General features: G+C 39.9%; 1 protein-coding gene across 1 annotated transcript; it reads left to right on the top strand.

The window, feature by feature from the left end:
- Positions 1 to 409: 409 nt before the first annotated feature.
- On the top strand, positions 410 to 20,752 carry LOC139709008 (rab3 GTPase-activating protein catalytic subunit-like). Its single transcript, XM_071620976.1, is given in 25 exon segments — positions 410 to 427; positions 530 to 582; positions 1,747 to 1,822; positions 2,648 to 2,816; positions 3,324 to 3,402; positions 4,438 to 4,557; positions 5,140 to 5,305; positions 5,929 to 6,028; positions 6,476 to 6,629; positions 7,634 to 7,707; positions 8,217 to 8,309; positions 9,289 to 9,473; positions 10,765 to 10,857; positions 11,492 to 11,664; positions 12,246 to 12,300; positions 13,158 to 13,455; positions 14,162 to 14,337; positions 16,842 to 16,979; positions 17,428 to 17,571; positions 18,025 to 18,220; positions 18,927 to 18,963; positions 18,965 to 18,998; positions 19,000 to 19,020; positions 19,862 to 20,095; positions 20,453 to 20,752. Coding segments are annotated over 25 exon segments (3,186 nt in total).
- The last annotated feature ends 383 nt before the right edge of the window (positions 20,753 to 21,135 follow it).

The following is a 21,135-nucleotide window of genomic DNA, read 5'->3' on the forward strand; positions in this document are numbered from 1 at the left end:
AATTCCTCCCCAAATATTTTGCAATATTTCAAAATAACTGTGTGCTTTTGCAATATAAAAATGTAAACAATTTGGAATTCGGTAATTATGCAATTAGTAAGGCAATTGATAGTGTATTACGATTGTCTGGGGGTACTGAGTACATTGTATCTTTACAGGCTTTCTTGCTTTTAGCAAGTTTCCAATTCTTCAGTATTGGAAGTTTGTTTGTAATAACATATATAGCAGTTATACATATTTTTTCTTAATGAATTTATCTTGACGCAGTCATCTTTGCGGAAGTGGAAAGTTCGAAAGAGTTGCTCACGAGCCCACACTCGTAACAAACTCGTAAACACTCGTGACTGCAACTTGGTCTCCTGCTGGCTGTTATGTTGCGTGCGATGCACGGCCATCAAAGTCGGGAAATATGGCGGATGACGTTGAGGTGAGTAATGTCGGCACTCGCATTTGTAAACAACGCCGGTCGTGATAGGCGTAGTAGTCATGTCGTTGTTAATACATTGTTATTTATTTTATTTTTACACAGGAATCCGAAGTGTTCGAGATCACAGATTTCACCACAGCATCAGAATGGGAGAGGTAAGCTAATCGCTGACTAAACAGCAGTTCTTCACGAATGAATAGTAACACCCAGTCCCAGTCCCAAACGTTCAATTTTGTGTGCTGTGAAGTTGCCTAAGCCGCGCTCTAGTGCAAAGAAGTACATAACGTTAGATGAAGTAAATTTACATGAAGTAAATTTAGTCAGGAGCATATCAACATAGACGATAGAGACAGACAGAGTTACCTACATTGTACATATGTACAAACACTGTAATATGCATGTTTAATCAGTTAATTTGTGGTCAGTGGGCACCCAATAATGCAGTAGAAAGTCCTAGTAGAGCTACCAATGATATTATTAGTATTACTATTATTAGTACAGTAGTCAGTGCAGTAGAAAGGTGACACAAATGACTACAGACTCACTAGAAAGTACAATGTCTACTAGATCTAAGTAATATTGCAATGAGAGACACTATCATGACTATACAGTATTAAGTAACTAAACACCTTCATTTCACAATGTTTCACATGAACATAGTCTAATTAGATCTATACCTACTTGGATTCTCAAATATATAGTCTATAGAATCTAGACCGCGGTCTATGGCCTATAAAGTGTCATCCTTTTCACATTTTCTTAGTTGACATTTACATAAATTTACAAGACATAAGCCTGTTGAATGTTGAGGAAACCTTTAACATGCACTTTACACTGTATATCAAAAATTGCCAAAATTTATCTGTTGATAGTTGATACTTTCGTGCAATTGTACCCTCTCCCGAAGATCTAAATGTCTGGTAGTAGTACTTCTGTATTTGATATCACAAATATGAAAGGTGGAAAAAGAAGTTCTGAAAATTATTTCAGTTCAAGCGACAGTTTCCATCATGTTGTAACAACAGTCTTCATTTTCATTTTTGTTTGTTTTGGTTTTTTTGTGTGTCTTTTTTTTAAAGGATCCTATCGCACACCATGTTGGATTAGGCACTGTCATTGAAATTGGTGTAATTACCATCGATATGTTTATTGAATTGAATTGCTTTGTTTGCAATGATCTGGAGCCCTGAATTTGTCAATTCGCCGTAAGGTTTTCTCTTCTTCATCAATGCGTGAATAATTCATTGTCATCACTCATTTAGTAATCAGTTCCTTTGAATATATCTAATGAATTTTATCTGTTTGGCTTTGAAATGCAGATTCATAGCACGGCTAGAACAAGTCATCCATGACTGGAGGTTAACTTCTACAACCAAATGGCCCCCTCTACGAAAGGTACCAGCAGCTAGAAACCTGCATTCACCAGATTATCATGTGCACAGATGCCTTCATATGTCTGGAATACAATCCCTTGTAGAGCATTGCATAAATTTCCATGCAAATAACAAGTAATATCACAGAATTCTGACTTTTTTGATATGCCCAGATGACTAAGTTCTTTTATGAGTTTATAAAAAACATTTAGATCAGTACAATACCAAAATCCTGGAGTGTACCTATAATCTCTATATTTTGTAAATGCATCAAAAGGGTGCATGCATGGTAAGGGCAAGGTGCTATTACTGTCTGTACAAATAAAAATGTTCTTAGATTTTCCCTGCAATTTGTAAACATCCCATGCATTCAATAGGTATTTTTGAACCTTGTATTATTAAAGATATCAACTTAATGAAGCAGCCCTTCAAAATGCTAGAATATATGTTGTTGTTTTAAAGAAAGAAAGAAGAGAGAGAAAAAAAAATTGGGGTCCTATACAAATAATTTGCCCCAGACAACGGTAACATAAAACAAACATTATAAATCTTAGAGATTTGAAAAAAAAAAATTAAATATACCATGGCTCCACAATGGAGCTCAGATCGTATATAGAATATATCATGCAAGAGAAGATCCCTCATGATAATATTTCAAACTATTGCTGGTGTACTGTATTTCCATGTTCTTGAATCCATCCAATTGATGTCAAGTAGGGCTTTTTGTTCACTGCTTTTACATGATGATTCCTATACTGATGTACACCCACTTCACAATTTATATATTCTTGATAGTTATCAATGAAAGATAAAAATTTGCATGCCTTTTACTTAAACATCTCATCAGGGAGAATTCACTTCTGGTGTGTGGGAGGAGCGATCCGAGAACATCTCCTTTGCAGACTTCCGGTTCACCATCTCCGAGCACCGCCTCAAGATGGGAGGGGAGGAGGAGGAAGGAGAGGACAAGGAGGAGTCTGAGGATGAAGGAGGGAGAGGGGAGGATGATGATGATGGTAAGAGCTTCTACCTCTTCTACTTCTACTTCCACGGTGCTTCTCATCAAAGCCTGTTCTGCAACTGAATTAGGATTTGTTTTGTGGTGTTTCCTAACAGGGGATGCAATTTGTACTTTGTACTTTTTCGAGTGGTTACAGGTGCTCATTGTGAGCGTTAAAAGATCTCTGCCATTGTTAAGTTGGCTTTCTAAGAGGTATGCACCTCAGATGTTGGTTTGATGAGCTGTAAAGCATTGCTCCAAGCCAACTTTTGGGCAAGCGGATTTCTTACTTATCAGATTTTTACTTGCCAGAAATCTGTTTATCCAATAGTTGCATGTGTTAGCATGTGCAGGTCATAATTGTTAAATATGTCTGAACTTTGTGAAACTGTACCTTCTGTTTTCCTCTTTCTCTTTCTTCTCAACACATAGAGATATATTCATGTGATAAGCACTTAATAGATATTGTGAATTATTAATTATTATCATATTAATCTTGTATCTGCTCTGTGTTTCCTGACAGACAGACTGCCACAGCCGATGGAAGACATGATGGTATCGGGGAACGACTTTCCCCCCAGAGCACACTGCCTCTGTCGATGGTGAGCAAAAGAGGTTATAGTAATACTAGATGGTTAGTTATGCTGTCATCCCAAGAGACCGACACCCACTAGTCGTATGGCCCACAAGTTTGACATTGAATAAAGGTCCATGAGTTATACAGCCCACAAGTTATGCAGCCTACAAGTCACAGAGCCCATGAGTCATAGAGCCCATGAGTTCTACACTAGGCAAATAAAACCCATTAGTTTGACGCTAAGCTGACGAGGCCTATGAGTTTGACACTAGGTAATAACAACCCACGAGTTCGACATTACATTACAGGGCTTAATGTGTCCATCTCATGGGCCTTGTTTGCCTAGTTTCAGATTCATTGGCCTTGTTTGCTTAGTATTGAACTCATTGGCTGTATGACTTGTGGGCTGTATGATTTGCGGGTGTCGAACTCATGAGGTGCACCCTTAGTTACTGGAGTGCATACTCACCACACGCCGTGTAACTCTCTGGGGGTGCACAGAGTGAGGTACTTGTGTTAGGCTTACCCCTCATGGGGGACAGCGCACCTTGCTCGCCTACCAGTAGCCAAGGAAGAGTCAAAGAGTGCAGACTCACTGTACACCCTTTACAGTTGAAATACCAGAATCCAACTGATATCTGATTGACAAACATGTCATTATTTTAGATGCCTTCATTGTTCTGATGTTGTTCAGTATTACTCATTAGTGACTTGACTGATAGATTTGAGTGATGTGTTGATTTCTGCCCACAGCAAGATGTCAAGATACATTTGTAGCAAAGGTACCTGAACACTTTGAACGTTTGTCAGACATACAGTACATACACTATTTCCCATTGCAGTGATCTTATCACCTATTGGCTTTGTTAGTGTTACAGTAGTTCTGGTAGCTTTGTATTATAGACATTGTCTTCACATTCAAGAATCGACGCCCTTATTATGCATGTAGTGAGTGGACCTCATTGGTTTCTGAGGTGGCTTTTATGTTGTGTCTCCTCTTTGAATGCGATGCATAGCCTTGTCTTCAGCTGTTTACACCTATTTTGTTCCCTTACAACAGGTTTGGCTTGAGGCAGTTTGTGGTCCTTTCTCCTGCAACCAATTCAGCGGCCATCCTGAGTGAAAGCAAATGCAATCTCCTTCTTAGCTCCCTCACCATCGCAGTCAATAACACCAACTGGTAAGACTTGCTGCCAGAAAAATGTGTTCAGTTTGCAGGGATTGAATGTGATTGGATGGTTAAAGATGGTAATTACATTTGTCACTAAAATGAAATCTCCATGTGGTGGTTATTTTTGTGATCCGAATGAAGCCTGGTTTTGAATATGAGATGATGGTAATGTTGTAGAAATATTCATTGTATGCCATTTTAAAACGATGTTTTTATAGCACTGGATGCTTTTCAAATTTCCATGTCTTGCACATTATGTAGGGAGGGGGGAGGGGGCAGCATTTTCTCTCTGGGCATCCATTCTTCGAATTCGAAGGCCATGCAGACTATTTTTTTTTCGTTTTTCAGCATTATTATCGTTGTGATAATAATACTTTTTATATTGCTATTATCATCATGCATTGCTATAAATGTTATGTTATCATCGTTTTTATTGTTATCATCATCATTATTATTATTATTGCTATTACTACTACTATGAACGGTACTCCTGTTACTTTTTCTGTCATGGTCATGCCTTTTCATTTGCATGTCGTGGTACTTGGTAATTTCGGGATTTCCATCTTTTTTGCTTGACATGCCTACTTGTAGCACAGTGCCCATGTTTGCCCAAGTGCAGCAGAAGTGGAGGAGGATGTACACAGGTGTCTGCGAGGCGCCCGGGGTCCGCACAACCTTTGACATTGTCCACCTGAAGAAGATTCCACACCAATACAACCACTTGGAGGGACTAGTCAATATCTTCAAATCAAAACTTGTGAGTCCATCATTATTTCCCTTTTGTTAAAAACAAACAAACAAACAAATGTTTTAGATATAATCATGTCAAGTAGATATGCCCAGAATGAAACAATACAAATGAAATAATTCATATCTTTAAGAGTCATAACAGCATTTTATCATGAATGTGTTTCATATATCCAAATCTTTTTTTGAGAAATTGAAATGTGTTGCAGTCGGATTTTTACCCTAAGCGCAGATGAAAACCAGAACTGCAAAATACAAAAACAACAATAACAAAAGGCCAGCAACAGTGCTGTAATGTTTTGCTTAGTACTGGTACTACATTAATATATCTGCTGTACTGTTGAGGCCATTTTGGGAGTTAGCTGTGGCCAAAAGTTAACCTGTTGAGGACGTTTTTATTTTGCCAAGACACAGATTTCCCGTAGACACCTGCCTGAGTATACTCAGGACTCGTCTTCAATGGGTTAAACTTGTGGGAGGTTGCATTTTACTTTTGCGAGTCTTTTCTCCTTGTGAAATTCGTGAAAGTTTCATGCTTGCAAAATTTTTTAGTTTTACAGTACACTACAGTGTAATTGTGCTGGAAGTGAAAGTGATGATAAAATGAGATTTGATGTTCATGATTTCTTTCAGGCCTGTCCAGTATCGCCGGCCCCTCAGGTCATGGTGGCCGTCCGCTTCACCTACGTCCTTCAAGACTGGACACAGTTTGCCTGGCCACTCCTTCCCCCAGGTAAGGACTCTGCTGGCTTGACCCATCAGCAAGTACAGTCACTGCCCTCTGATATGTAATGTGTGTTCGTGTGTGTGTGTACTGTCTGTATGTTATTTTGTATCCATGTGTGTGGTGTGTGCATTCATATATGTTTATATGTGTATGTATGTATGAATCCATGTATTTATGTGTGCATATATACTACATTATGTATATTTGTATGTTTGTATGGGCATATGTGTGTGTTTTTATCAATTTATATACTCTATGCATATTTATATGTATGTACATGTATGTATGACTGTAAAATGATGTGATATCTGAAATTTTGACAATTTTTATTTTAGCTTTAGTAATGTAGCAGTGTGCACTTCTTCATGAAACTGTTTGATTTACTGTATGGATACAGATCAGAAATTATATTTACAATGCCCTTTGAACCATTTGACTATTTCCCATTCCCAGATGTGGATGTCATCAGTGATGATGATGACGTTGGCTATCCAGGCTTTACTGCCCTCCCCTACGGCGCAGTGGAAGATCCCGTGAGCTCGCTTCACCTGGCAGCGACATGGCCCTCTACGGCGGAGGACATGATTTGCGACAACGATGTCTACTCGTGAGTCTGTTTGTGTGTGTGTGTGTGTATGGGGGGAGGGGGGGGGGGGGGGAGGTTGGATTCAATATGTTTGTTGATTTTTTCCATACTGTAGAGCATTCAAATAGAGTCTTTAGATGGGGCGCTTTCGAATAGTAGATAGAGTTGTATGGCTCTTGACATTTAATCAGAGATCTTAAGTTTGAATCCCGCCAAGTGCCTACATCCTTGACAAGATGTTTTTACCCACTGTGTCCTCGACCCAGGTGTGTAAATGGGTATCTGGCTGCGCTAGGGTAATGGTAATGGCAGAGCTCTCTGGTAGAACAGTGGCAACACCGAAGAGGCTATCCTGGAGAAAAAAAAAAGAAAAACGTGTGCATGCCCTGTTTTTAGCAGTTTTTCAAGAACACTTTTGTGTAGAGTCGTGTGATTAGGTATGTCTTAGAGGCCCCTTAACATACTCTTCATGTTCAACCATAATAACTTTTGAAAGGATGCTGCTACTGCTTTGAAAATTGACATTAATCATGTCAATAGTCGTGGTCAAACACAAAAGATCGCGAAGTTAGAAATTTTGATCTGTAAGATCTCAAAGTTTTGCCAGTGCGACAGCAAACTGCCAGCAAAACTTGGCACTCAAACTAGGAAAATTTCCTGGACCCCTGCCAATATTCTTGATCTTTGGGCAGTGTAAATGCTAGCAACTGAAACTTCGCAAACAGGTAGTGAACTGGTCACATGACAAACTTTGGTTTTCTTGCAGGTCATGCCTCATTGGTTTGCACCTGTGTACATTATTACCTCACAATCATTAGCCATCAGATGGCGTGCTCTTTCGTCTTTCTTGCGCACATGCACCAGTAACCTAAACTTTGTGAACGTAAACATTGAGAAGTTTGGCTGCCCGTGTGGACGGACGACCAAAGATTACAAAGACTTTGCGATCTGTAGGCCTAACTTTGTGATCTTTTGCCAGTGTGACCGTGGCTAATGTGAGTTTGTTATGTCCTTGTCGTCTCTAGAGATTTGGATCCCGTGCAAGCTCCCCAGTGGTCTGCCAGGATTCACATGACTGAAAACCCTGTTAGCCTCCTAGGTATGGCATCAAATCACTGCTGTAGTAGTGCAACAGACTATGTAAGCTTTGAAAACACAAAGATACGGACATGAGGTATGCAGAAGTTGGCATTGCCAGTTTCACATGTTACATATAAAAGTGAACTCTATGTTTCATATGAATTGATCAAAAGGGTATTGTCAAACAGACTCATGAAAGATTTCATGGATTGGTGGCAGAAGGTAGGTACGATGTTAAATTTTCTCTAAAACCACCATTTCATGCTTTTCAGATATGTTTACTTGTTTTTGAGAAGAAGAGAGCAAAATTACGGAAGGATTGAAAATGTGATTAGAATTAAACACAAAATTAGAAAGTTTTATTTCATTTCATTTTCTATTTTCTCCTCTTTCTCACTTTTGTTCATCATCATCATCTCTGTTTCTTCTTTGTCTTTTTCATCATCATCCTATACCTCTTCTTTGTTTTTCTTCTCCTTCTCAATCCCATTGTACTTATTACCATTATCGACATTATCTTGACATCAGCTGAGTACTTGAAAGGTTTCACCAAACTGGCGCACAGCAAGGAGTCGGTAGACCAGCTCCTGGGGAGACCGGCCTTCGAGGAAGATGATGATGGTAAGGGCAAACCTTTCCCAGGATTCAAAACTCCTAGCAATGGTGGTATTCAGCAGAAACAGACAAAATTATCCCCAGTGTCTCTTGGGATAAAGCTGTCTTTGTGTATCTGGTTGAGTGGCCATCTACAGATGAAGCAAAAATTTTCTGCCTTACTGCAGCTTCTATAAGTCATGATGGTGGTGAAAGGAAAAGAAAAGAAAAAGGCCAATCTCTCCAAAGAGAAGAGTAGCAGCATCCAACGAGGCTACCTTAGATACCATTTATGCCGTATATTTAACCCGTTGAGGACGGTTTGATATTGCTACAACACGCATTTCCCATAGACGCTTGCCCGAGTATACTCGGGACTCGTCCTCAACGGGTTAAGGGGTTTTGTGAATTTTGCGATTCGGGTTATATTTGCAAGTTTAACAATGAAAAATATTCACTCTGATCCTGACATGAGTGTGACATGCTGGCATACATTTTTCTGTTCATAACTGCACTCAATGAGAGTGAATTTGACCACTTGCAAAATTGTCGGGATGTTCACAAAAAAATTACACTCACTAAATATATGGCATATACCGTAGATAAGACAGTATAGTATAGGATGCAGCTGTATTTGGCATCAGTTAGCCTATGAGATGTTTGGAGTGATTCTACCACCAAGGAAGTCAGCTACCTTAGAGGTCTCCAGAGGGTTTTTCAATACCATCTGGAAAATATTCAGGAATTAAAGAATTTCTCATCAAAGATCAGAAATTCAAGAATTGATTTTCTAATATGAATGATTATTCTTTCATTAGATTCAGTTTACAACACTGAACTTGCAAAAGAGACTATGTTGACTGATAATGAAAGAATGGAAATTCAGCTGTTTCACAGTTATGTTAACCCTCAACACAATCCACTTTGAGTGAGAAGTAACAAAATGCGGGAGGAACCAAATTGAGAAAACTTGACCAGCTACGACCATCGTTGTCTTCCCCTGCAGACACTTCGGAGCAGGTCACTCTTGCGTTGCACCGGCTGACCGACCCAGCCCGGGTCCAGTTTCCCACGCTGTCCTCAGTGATGAGTAGGGCCCAGGCGGCCCAGCGTAGGCTACGGACCCAGGGCCATCAAGCAGCCAGACTGGAAGCTCCTATTCCTATCGGCATCCTGAATGATATCTTAGGGGTAAGGAGACCAGTCCTGTGATGCCCTCCAGGGCCCCATTTGATAGAAGATGTTTGAATAGCAACTCTTGCTGGAATGGCAACTTCTCATAGCAGCAGTCAATTAGGAAGCTGGATTCTTGTTGTTACCCTGACAATTACCATTCCAGGTAGAGTTGCTATCATACTCAACTTTTTTTGAAGTGGGACCCAGAATCTAGTGACCTGTTATGTCACTGTGAACTATAAAAACAGATAAACAAACAGATAAACAAAAAAAAAAAAACCAATTACTCAATGTTGGGAAAAATTACCGATAGGCTGGTTTGCCCATGCATGTAAATTTATGAATTCCATTTTATTTTATTTTTTTGAGGACTGTAGTAACTGTTCATTCACTTCTCATGTACGCTGTACCTAATGAATACATTTCAACGGTAGACATCAAGTTTGCATGCATCACAAATTGCTATGCCAGACAAGTCTTAAGCAAGTTTGATGCCCTATCGAGGTGAACTACTTGATTCATTGTTAATACCATCAATCTGCAGCAGTTGCCTGTCACATATTAAAGGCAGCCGATCGCCATCCCTTATGGTACGTAAACTCCGAACGACCGAAGTTTGTGCATGCAATTGCACAATGCCAGACTCGGTGCTATATCCATAAACATTGGGACAATGCTGCCACTGAGACACGTGTGTGCGTGTGCGTGTGTGTGTACGCATCATACACAAACATTGTCACCGCGAGCTGCGGTGATTGGAGGAGAGAGGCCAGAAGACGCGTGGCTCTTTTGGCCTCTCTTCATGCGCATGCGCACTGAGAGTTTGCGTCCATTCGGAAGCTCTCGTGGCTCGCTCGGACAGCCATTTTGGGTTAGGAGATTTATAGCATAGAGCTCTTGTAGGTTAGCGTGTTGTTCGCTGACCCATTGAGCCAACGCTATTCTCATTCGGGGTCACTACATTTGATACAGAATGGGGGAGGCAGCGTGTTGCGTTCGTCTCCGTGCCGCACGTACATGTACCACTCGCCACGATTGAGTGCCTTTAAGAGCTTCCAACTTACCCTAAGCCAGGGTAGACACAGCCAAGTGAATGTTGACAGTCTGTGAAAAATCAACAACTTGCAAATCTCATTGTAGATTCAGCGAAAAAAAGAAAAAGAAAAAGAAAAAGAAAAAGTGGTCTGAAGTGTCCACTTTAAAAGTAATTTGGTTGCATCGTGATTACTTCAGGAATTCCATATCTTTTCGTGTTTTTAGCTTTTTGTTACCTTGTCTTTCTTTTCATTGCTCGTTCCGTTATCAGTTTCTCTTTCCTGACGCCAGCACGGCTTCCACTCCTGCTGGGGAAAACACGGCCACGCCCAGTGAGGAGACAGAAAAAGACTTCGACAACAAGGTGATTAAATCATTCCTTTTTAAGTCAAACCTGCCTTGGCGGCCACCTGTCTATAGTGGCCACTCTTTTTGTCTCCTTTGAGTGGCCACTCAGGACAGGTTTGAGTATATAAGCTTTGTATAGTGCTGGTCTTAACCAGGTATCAAATCCACTACATATTGATGCGACCAATCACAGTTTTACAAGTGCCTTCATTCACATTTGATATTAGGAAGCTATGGAGATTGCAGCTTTTGTTTGTGTGTTTGTTTATTTTTTTTTGTATTTTTTTTTTTTGGGGGGGGGGGAGGATTCTTTGTACATAGTAATGCTCTGTGCATTGTAACTGAGCATTTTTGTTTTGTTAACTCCTTCTTTCCTAATGTAATAGACTTTGTTAAATCTTCATGTGATGTGAGCTGTTTTGCTGCCCTCGTCATCCATATGTTAATGAGACAGTGAATAAGAAAGACTCATTTTCACATTTGTATTACTTTCTGAGTGAATTTCTCTCTTCTGACTATTTTTGTTTGTTTATTTGTTTGTTTGTTTTTGGATGGTTGAAAAGAGAGGAGTAGTCATAGAGACAGGTAACGATGAAAATTATCGTTTTCAAGTTTGATGCAAACGAGATTGATATCAAAATTTTGTTTAGGAGAGGTACCGTCACTTCAAGACATCCCCAGAGTCCAGCCTGACCTACAAGCTGGCTGTGTGCATGTGTGTGGTCAACAACAGCCATGGTGGCCTAAAGGGTGTGGCCCATCTGTGGCACGAGTTTGTTCTGGAGATGAGGTATCGCTTGGAAAACAACTACAGCATTACTGGGTCAGTTTTATCCTTTGTTTTGGGGTATTTTGATTTGATTTATGTTGTTTTTTGTGTGTATATGTGTGTGTGAGTGTGTGTGTGTGTTTGTGTATGTGGTGTGTACTACTATGATTTTTCTGAAGCGTCATAAATGTGTGCTACTGATGTTTCTGCATTCGCAAAATCCACAATTATGTTTGGAGATTCCCCTTGAATCATTCAGAGTTGATGAATTGAAGTGGAATGGTCATGGACTTACTGTACAGCGTAGTTACTTGTGTATCTATGTCTTTTCACACTTTTTGTGCTCAGGTACGTAGCCTTAACTTACCAAACTTTTTCACCATCATTCAGAAATCTGTCCAAGCTTGACCTACAAGTAAAGCTAGCAAGCCCACTCTGTATGGCATTGTCCCACAGTCCAACAGAAGGGGGGGGGGGGGCATCTTGACACAGAGGGGATAAGGTGTATACCAAAATCTCTATTCATCGACAATTTGCTTCTAAGACATCTGTAACCAATGTGCAAACAAAGCAATGTGAGAGATAATAAATTGCATAACCATTCTCTACCTCTTGCATTTGTTTTTGATTACCAGACTTGGTTCCTCCACTCCAAACATGGGATGTTGCTTACTCCATCAGAAATTGCAGGTGAGATTTTGCTATCCATGTCATCTAATTAAAAGTGGATGGATGTAGTCTGCTCAGTCTAGACTCTCAAAACTCAAACTTGTGTCCTGAAAAATCATGTATGTCAGTTTATGTGATATATTACTTTAAGATACACTCGGTTTGCAGTTCACCATGTGTAGTCCTTAGAAGGACTGTGAACCAAAAAGATAGATGAGCTTAGGAAAAAACTCAAGGACGGACAGTCAACTGTCCGAAACGTTGAGTTTTTTCCTAAGCTCATTTATCTTTTTGGTTCAAGAATCACAGTCCTTTTCAGGACTACACTCTCTCCAGAAAGAATACTCTTACTCAACTCCTCACCTCTTCTCCGACCTTTCTTTCTTCCTTTCTCCTGTCATTCCAACTGTCCTTCTAAGGACTACACATGGTGAACCGCAAACCGAGTGTATTTTATGTATAAAACCATGCAAACACCTTCCTTCAAAAATCATATATTACTTTAATTCTGTCGTTTGACAATCTCCTTCTATAAAGCTTCCTGTAATAAAGCTACAGAGATCATTCTATTTAATTCAAATTTACATCATTATGCATTTTCTTTCCTCATCAGCTAACTGTACCTAAATTCTTCTTACATAGAAAAATTCTTTATTCCATCAATTGTCTGTATGCATAACATACAAATCCCCTTGTGAATATTTTTTCAATGAATAGTGTTTCAATGACTACATAAAAGAATGTATGTTATACTGTACAGTATGTGTATCTACTGGTTTGAAGGACGCAATATCTCATGCGTAGGCTGCAATATCTCGTGCGTAGGCTGCATACAAACATAGTGAGCACTACATGTTTTCATTATGTTTGGGTTTCAGATGCTCAACTGCTGCATCGAGCGTAAAAAGGCCAGGGAAGAGAGGCGGAAGAGGCAAGCCTCATCATCCGTTGCTATGGACGATGCATCCGCCAGAGAGACCAGGAAGAACTCGGCTGACGTTGACATCGAGGATGCCCCGGGCTCCTCTGGGGGCGAAAGGGTGACGAGAGTGGTCCGGGCGGCGTCATCTCGGAGCGGGGAGAGTGACGACAGCGAAGAGGAATTCTTTGAGTGTGATGATGTCACACCTCCCAAAGAGTCTGCTCCCGATTTAGGTACTCAAACAGATCAAGACCGTGAATGGTTTGACATTACTTTGGCAATTCCAGTCCACCAAATGTTTTTTCTCTGTAGAGATTGCATTGAATTTTGTCAGAAAATTTTAAAATTGGTAATGTTTAGTTCTGTTTATTTTCTTTTTGTTTGTTTGTTGTCATTTATCAGGGGCAGGAGTTATGTAGAGATCCAGACCATTTTGAAAGTACTCAACAAAACTAGGAAAGCACTCGGAGAGCACAGACCTCTGCCAAGCCAGCAACTCATTTCCGCATACAATTTCTCAAAATTGAAGCAGTTTGTTTGCATCATTGCACGGCTCCTTGCCCGAGCAGAGCATGCGCTTTAGTGTGCATATATAGACCTCTAATACGCACAGCTTGAACCCAAGTTCGTTGACTTTATATGCCAAAAGTTGAATAATCCTTCAAAAATCCATTGAAAAAATCCTGGATCACAACCGAAATTGCATGAGTTGTGTATTGTGTCAATATTGACTTTTTATGCAAGGTTCATTTAATCCGTACTCGACTTTTTGAATTACTTTGCCAGTAGACAAACCAACACCCATGATCACTTAACCTCCTCCTTCCTAGGTGGAGGTAATTAATGAAAGATACGGTACTGACCTATGAAAGGTAATTTTTGCAATTGTAGAGCTATATGATCCTTGCACACATGACCCATTGTATCCTCAATTTTTCTGTATGTGATGTGACGATGAAGATGAACAAATGGACACTTCCCTGGAGGATGCTGAAAACAAGGATGTAGGGAACGAGAAGAACCAGCAGGAGGAGAAGGAGTCTGAGAAAGATGTCAAACCTGAAGGGAGATTAAAACCCTGTGGGGAGCTGAGATTGTTACACACCAATGAAATTTTGTACATTCCAATCACCCAGGTAAATGATGGCAACCTTTTTTATATTTCTTTCACTTTTTTTTCTTAACTTTTGCCTCTCTCTCTCTCTCGCACTTTTTTCTGTGTGTCTGTGTGTCTGTCTATCTATCTATCTATCTGTCTGTCTCTGTTTCTCTCTCTCTCTCTCTCTCTACATGTATCTATCTATCTATTTACATGTATGTATGTATGTATGTATGTATGTATGTATGTATCTATGTATCTATCCATATATCTATCTATCTATCTATCTATCTATCTCTATCTATCTATCTATCTATCTATCTATCTATCTATCTATCTATCTATCTATCTGTCTATCTATCTATCTATCTATCTATCTATCTATCTATCTACCTACCTATCTATCTATTTATTTGCCTGTCTGTATGAATGTCTGTATATATTTTCCAAGTATCAATCTATCTTTCTGTAGCATTATCTTTTCCTTCTGTTAGCAACATACAATGTACCTCTCTATTTTTCTTTCTTTACCTCCTTTTTGCCATTCTGTCTCTCACACTGTCTTCACTATCTTGTGTCTGCCTCTGTTTTTTTTTTTTCTTTTCTGTGTTGTTCTTTTTCACAATTTCTCTATATTATGCCATCATTGTCATCATCGCTATCAAGGTCTGTCATATTTTGTCTTCTATTCTGCCTGTAAGGGACTGCAAGAATCCTAGACAATTCAAATGATTGTTACATAACCTATACTGTGCTTTGTTTGCCTGATTTGGCACACAAGCTGGAGTGCTTTTCTTGGCCATTAGCATAAATGCTTGGACACTGTGTCAATGGCTTGAGATTACCTAATCCCCCTAATCCCTATTGTGTCACCATGGCCTTCCTGTTATACTGAGGCACATTGCTACACCTGAGTGATTTTGCTAACCTCACAGTAGATCAAGTTTGGCTGAATAGCTGAAAGCTGATGAAAAGCTGGCCAGGTTTAGCTCTGAAACACAGACACATGTACGAGCCCATAGAATTGGGATTAAAAAAAAGTCAACATTATATGTGACACTGCACCTCAAAACAAACAAAAAGTCGCCAGACATGCAATTTTAGTTATGACCATATTCTGAAAGAGCAGACTTTAACCTTTAAAATGATGTATAACTCAAATCAAATGGACTCTCCTAACCTATCTAAATATTTGAAAGAAAGCACAAACTCAGGAAAAGTGTGAACTGAGAAAAGAGGCTCTGAAGTACAGTGTCTATTCAAGCGCTTAATCTTTACCAAACCGTGCTGGCTGTGCGATGAATGGGACAAAAAACAGGAAGTAAACCACCACAGTAACAACAATGAAGGGATTATCAAATTAAACTGAAATTAAGCATGCCTCATTAACACATTCTGTCCATAATTAATGCCAACTTTCAAAGCAGTGGCACTATCCTTTCAAAAGTTATTAGAGTTGAAAGTGAAGAGTGTGGACAAGGTTTTTCAGAAATGAAAAAGGGATTCTGAAGACACACCTAATCACACTATTCTATCAAAAATGTTCGAGATAAACTGCTAAAAAACACACTTTCCTGCCCGTTTTATGATACCAAATTTTAGCATAATGTAAATGAAGACCCGCTCTTTCAGAAAATATGAAAAAGTCAAGTTCGGCTACGTTGACCCATTTCACTTGTTTTCAGTCCTCACGCAAAATCAGTGTGTGCGACTTTATGTTCGTTTTGAGGTGCACGGTCACATATATTGTCTTGGAGAATGTTTTTAAAAACATTATGTGTGTTTTATTTTGAGCAGAGCTCTGAAGGAAATGTTTCTCATACAAAAATGAGAATTAGGTAAATGTCTATGCAAGATGAAAATGGCCAGTTCTGTGGTAATGTGATTAGATGTCAAAGTGATGTGACAAAATATGGCATCTGGGGGTCATATGCTGGATTATTTCCTTAAACTGTTCCTAAATGTCGTAAGAGCTGTAGACTTTGCCCAAATTTTACTGATATGTTGCTCAATTTTTGCAATTTTCTTTGATGCAAATCTGGTTTTAAGTCATGTTTCTGTAACTCATACAAAGAACATTTTATTTCGTGAGTTTCTGCAAGAACTCACAGTGAGAGAACATGCTCATATCGCTTCTTTGCACATTCAGCAAGGGAATAAGTTCCTTATATGCAGTCTCAGAATCCAGTCAAATTCTACGTGTTTCTGTACCTCGTACATAGTCATTAACCAACAATATGAGTGAGAAAGGGTATAGAAACAATCAATTGCATGGAATGGTCTTTCAGTGATTTTCCTGTAGAAGTGTAGAACTATTCATGCAAGAAACAGGATAGTGTTCTTCCCACATTTGATAAAATATAGAGAGGTTTTGTTCTAGATCTTGGGTTTGGGACCTGTAGGACCAAATACTTGTAACCATTAGCAGCTGTTCCACATTTGATGAGATATAGAGAGGTCCTGTTCCTGGTCTTGGTCCTGGACCTTGTGGTACTGACTGTTCATAAAAACCAGTAACGGTCTGGTCTGGAACTTTTGCAGGACCCAGCGCCCATGACGGAGGACATGCTGGAGGAACATGCCGAGGTCCTGGCCCAGCTAGGGACCTCGTCTGAGGGAATGGAACTTAGAGCCAAGATGCAGAGTGCTTGTCTGCTCTCAGATATGGAGTCCTTCAAGGTATAGATGGACCAAGATGTGTGTGTATAAACCAGATCTAACAACTGGCTTATGTTTTACCATATTTATTATGTTTATATATTTTTTTTTATTTTCCCAGAAGAAGGAAAAGGAGAAGAAAAATATGGAATATTTCATCTTGTTTGGCATATTTTTATGTTGTTCTTCATCCAGGTAAAGAAAAAAATATTTCCAAGAGACTTTTCTCTTTTTTTTTTTCTGAAATCTTATTGCATGTTCTGTATGAACTATGTTCTGTTTAGAGTGCATCCATATATGTTCAGTCTGCCGAGATTGACAACTATGCTAAGTATCAAACGTCAGGGCAATTGTGAATTTCTCAAAATTCAAGTGTTTTGTTTTGTGTGCTTTTTCATTGTGAACATTCTTTGATTGAAGAGTTACCAAGTTACCAGAGAGAGTTTTGTTTTTGTTTGTTCTTCTGTAGGCAGCCAATCCTGGCTGTGCCCTAGAAGACTTTGTCCGCTGGTACTCTCCCAGGGACTGGGTGGACGTGGATGACCCTCTCATGCCGGCAGATGAGCAGGGGTCAGAGGGAAGGGTCAGAGGTCAGCTTAGCCAGCGAATGCAGGTCAGACAAGAGAAAGTTCATATGCTTACCTTTTTCTATTTTATCATTTGTAGGAAATCAAAAGGACCACGTGATATAAAACTTGGTTATCATTCAGGGAATGGCAAATATAAGGATACAGATAAAGAGAGTTTAATAGATACATAGCAAATGTTATTGACAAGAGCATTTCCCTTATTTCATAGAGGCCATTTTTCTGAAGAGCAAGAAATGCAGAATTTTTCGTCAGATGTAGGCAGAGCTGATCCCTTGGTGTATGAAAAAACACATGATAATGTCATTTAGTACATTGAGCAACTACTTACTGTTGGAGCAGCTACATGTACTCAAATGAACACATTTCACACTTGCCCCGAAGTATATTGTATAAGGTAATTCTTGCCCTACAAATCTGTGCTCTCCAAGTTGACATTCAACATTTCCTGGTTATCATCCTACTTCTACTTTGGACAGTTGCCAGGCAACACGTGGCAGGAGGTGTGGTCTCAGTCCAAGCCTGTCCCCGCCCACCGTCAGAAGAGACTCTTTGACGACACGAAGGAGGCAGAGAAAGTCCTCCACTTCCTGGCATCCCTGAAACCATCTGAACTGGTGCTCCACCTCCTCCCTGTCATCGTTCACGCCTCCTTGCAGAGACTGGAGAAGGCTGGTAGGTCATCATGTGACCAGAGTAGACTTGTAGGTCATGTGATCGGAGTAGGCTGGTGGGTCATGTGACCGGAGGAGACTTGTAGGTCATGTGACCAGAGTAGGCTGGTGGGTCATGTTACCGGAGTAGACTTGTAAGTCATGTTCCATGTTTGAAAAACATCTAAAAACTCACCTGTTCCATTAATATCAATCATCAAAGTCCTGGTAAAGCCCATTTGAACATGTACGTTAATGGAAAATGCGCTATATAAATGCATTATTATTATTATCATTATTAATTTTAGAGTTCAGTGGACATGAGTAGGCCTGTTGGGTCATGTAACTGGAGTAGGCTTTAAAGTATAACAGGTTGTAGGTGTGAGAGCAATGCCATTATGTGTATGATTTTACAGAGGATTTGTCTTTTCTGTCAGTCTCATGGACAACTCTTATGTCTCTTTGAAGATGAACCATTAAATACAAGGTTGAATGTTACATATTTGTAGTTGATAGTTCTCAAGCAACGAATATGACAGTATTCTCTGATAGGCACTCCAAGTTACGTTGTAGTTGCAGGGAAATTTCTCTTCTAATTCTGCTGAGAATGCATCATTCCTTCTCTCAGACTGTAATTCTGATTAAGTGGAATGTATCATTAGGTAACCATGGCAACAGACTCCTGTTATGAATTGATGCTATCCACCCCATTCTCTCTGTGTTCCCAGGTGCCGAGAAAGTTCCTTCCCTCAAGCCTCACTTCCCCCAATACTGCCTCCCGTCTCACGAGGGCGCCCATTCCAGGACATCAAGAAGTACGAGGTGAGAACTGGGCCCTTATCTGACTTTGCTACTTAGTCTCATCATCCAAGAACACCCAAAGTTTTTCTTTCAAAAGTTGTAAGTCATGTAGTCTTGGCAGCAAAACTGTGTTCCAAGAGAAGCTTGTTAGTTACTTAATATTTATGGAGTTGATGACTATGCAAAATGTGTTGTATGATTGCTCAGTTTGAGGGATGGTTTGTTTAATAGACATGTAAATCCCTCTACAATATTTCAGTTTGGTAGACCACTGCACCATGTCCCTACAAAAAATACACAAACTGCCTCAAGTCCATGTCTTTTAACATTGCTCTAGATATCTTCAACAAACATGCTGTATGACAAATTGTTGATAGTATGACTATTTTAGTCGTTAAAGTTGAGATTACTGTATCTTTTTGAAGGAAAACATTTCCATATTTTTGGGGATCAAATGTTACAAAACTACTGGGCTCTATACGTGGTAGTACACTAAATTTTTTGGTCACCATCACAAATCATTTGGGAAAGGAAAGATTGTAAAACCTTTTTTTTCCCCTCCGTACTTCTGTCAGGGGATCAACATAGAAACGTAGAAAATAAATGTACATAGCATACATATTGTATGATTACTATTCAGCTTCATAGTCTAACACAGTTTTTTTTTTTTATTGTGTCATTTTGGTTTTGTATAATGCATGTATGCAGAAAAATTCATGCATGCCAAACTTTTGTACTGAATAAATTACAAGAGTGAAAATGGCCAGAAACTTGCATACCACATCTTGTTGGAATCAGTAAATGTTACAAACTCTGTTATTGGAGGTTTTCAAGCTGAAGCCATTTTGTGTAACAATGGCAGGAACTGGTGAAGCAGATAGGTCTGGTTGAAATCATCATTGCCCGGGACCAGTCCCTCCGGGCAAAGTTCCTCCCCTCCGGTGAGAATGGAGCAGACCAGCCTGCCCCTGGCTCCCTACAGGAGCTGGAGGAGTTTGTGACCAGACTACAGGAGCAGCCGGAGGTGGTCGTACCCAGGGCTGGGAGGGGCGCAGTGGGTGGCATAATTCACAAGCTCTTCAGTGCAGCACAGCGGGTGAGAGAGAAGTATCCTTGACTTCCATGCTAAACTCTCTTGACATTCATGCAAAACAAGTTTGTTTTATATGATGATAAGGGGAATGAAACTGGAATAAAATTGTGTATTGAGTGAATGTAGAAATATTTAGTAGAACACAACAGTGAAGTTTTATGACAATATTCCTTCCACTTGTTACTGATACATGGTGTTCATGGTAAAATATTACCCCCTCCTCATAAACGAGGTAATCCAAGCATTTTTGCAGTATGCTAGAAAAATTGAAATATTTCATGTCAGTCACATTATTGTTTACAGAATGAAACTTTGATCAAACTCATTTTATTGATTTTTAAAATCAATATTTGTTTCCAGTCGGCTCACATGTTGCCTGATGATGAGAATGGTGACGACGTGCCTGGCAACCCGTCGACCCAGCGGGCCTCATCCTTTGACAGTCCTCACCAAGAGAGGGTGCCGGGCTCTTCCTCCTCCTCCTCCTCCTCCTCCGTGCCCGACTTCCCGCGGCCGGCGGGAAGGGAGTTCATCCTACGCAACGTGACGCCACGCCCTGCGCCATACTCCAAGCCGACGCCCCAGAGGATGTACTGCGTGCTCGTGGAGGATGACTTCAGGCTTGCCGGGGCTTTCTCTGAAGACACCACCTTCCAGTAAATGAAAGCGTTTTGAATGAACTCGACTCAATAATACCCCTCCCCCCCCCCCCCCCCCCCCCCCACCATGAATGTAATTCAATCTCAATCTCGATTCCAGAATGGTCTTTGTATTGTGCTGCTTTAGAATGGATCAAGTTGCTCATAATTCAGAATACACTACACCACAGCACAAGTACTTAATTGTGCACATGACACATAGACTTCATTCATCAAGTAGAAGTTTCTCTCATACTATGAATACATGAAGAATAGTTCCTTCTTATCTTCAAATGTTCAGTGGCAGTGTAGTGCAATGGTATAATAGATTTTTTAATACACAGCCATGCAATTTACATTTTCATGTGATGGGTACTGCGAAGCTGATGTCAAAATGGATGCATA

This window comes from Diadema antillarum, unplaced genomic scaffold (genome assembly GCF_040938485.1).
Source record: "Diadema antillarum isolate AM-2024a unplaced genomic scaffold, OU_Dant_1.0 seq00001398_RagTag, whole genome shotgun sequence".
Taxonomy (NCBI): domain Eukaryota; kingdom Metazoa; phylum Echinodermata; class Echinoidea; order Diadematoida; family Diadematidae; genus Diadema; species Diadema antillarum.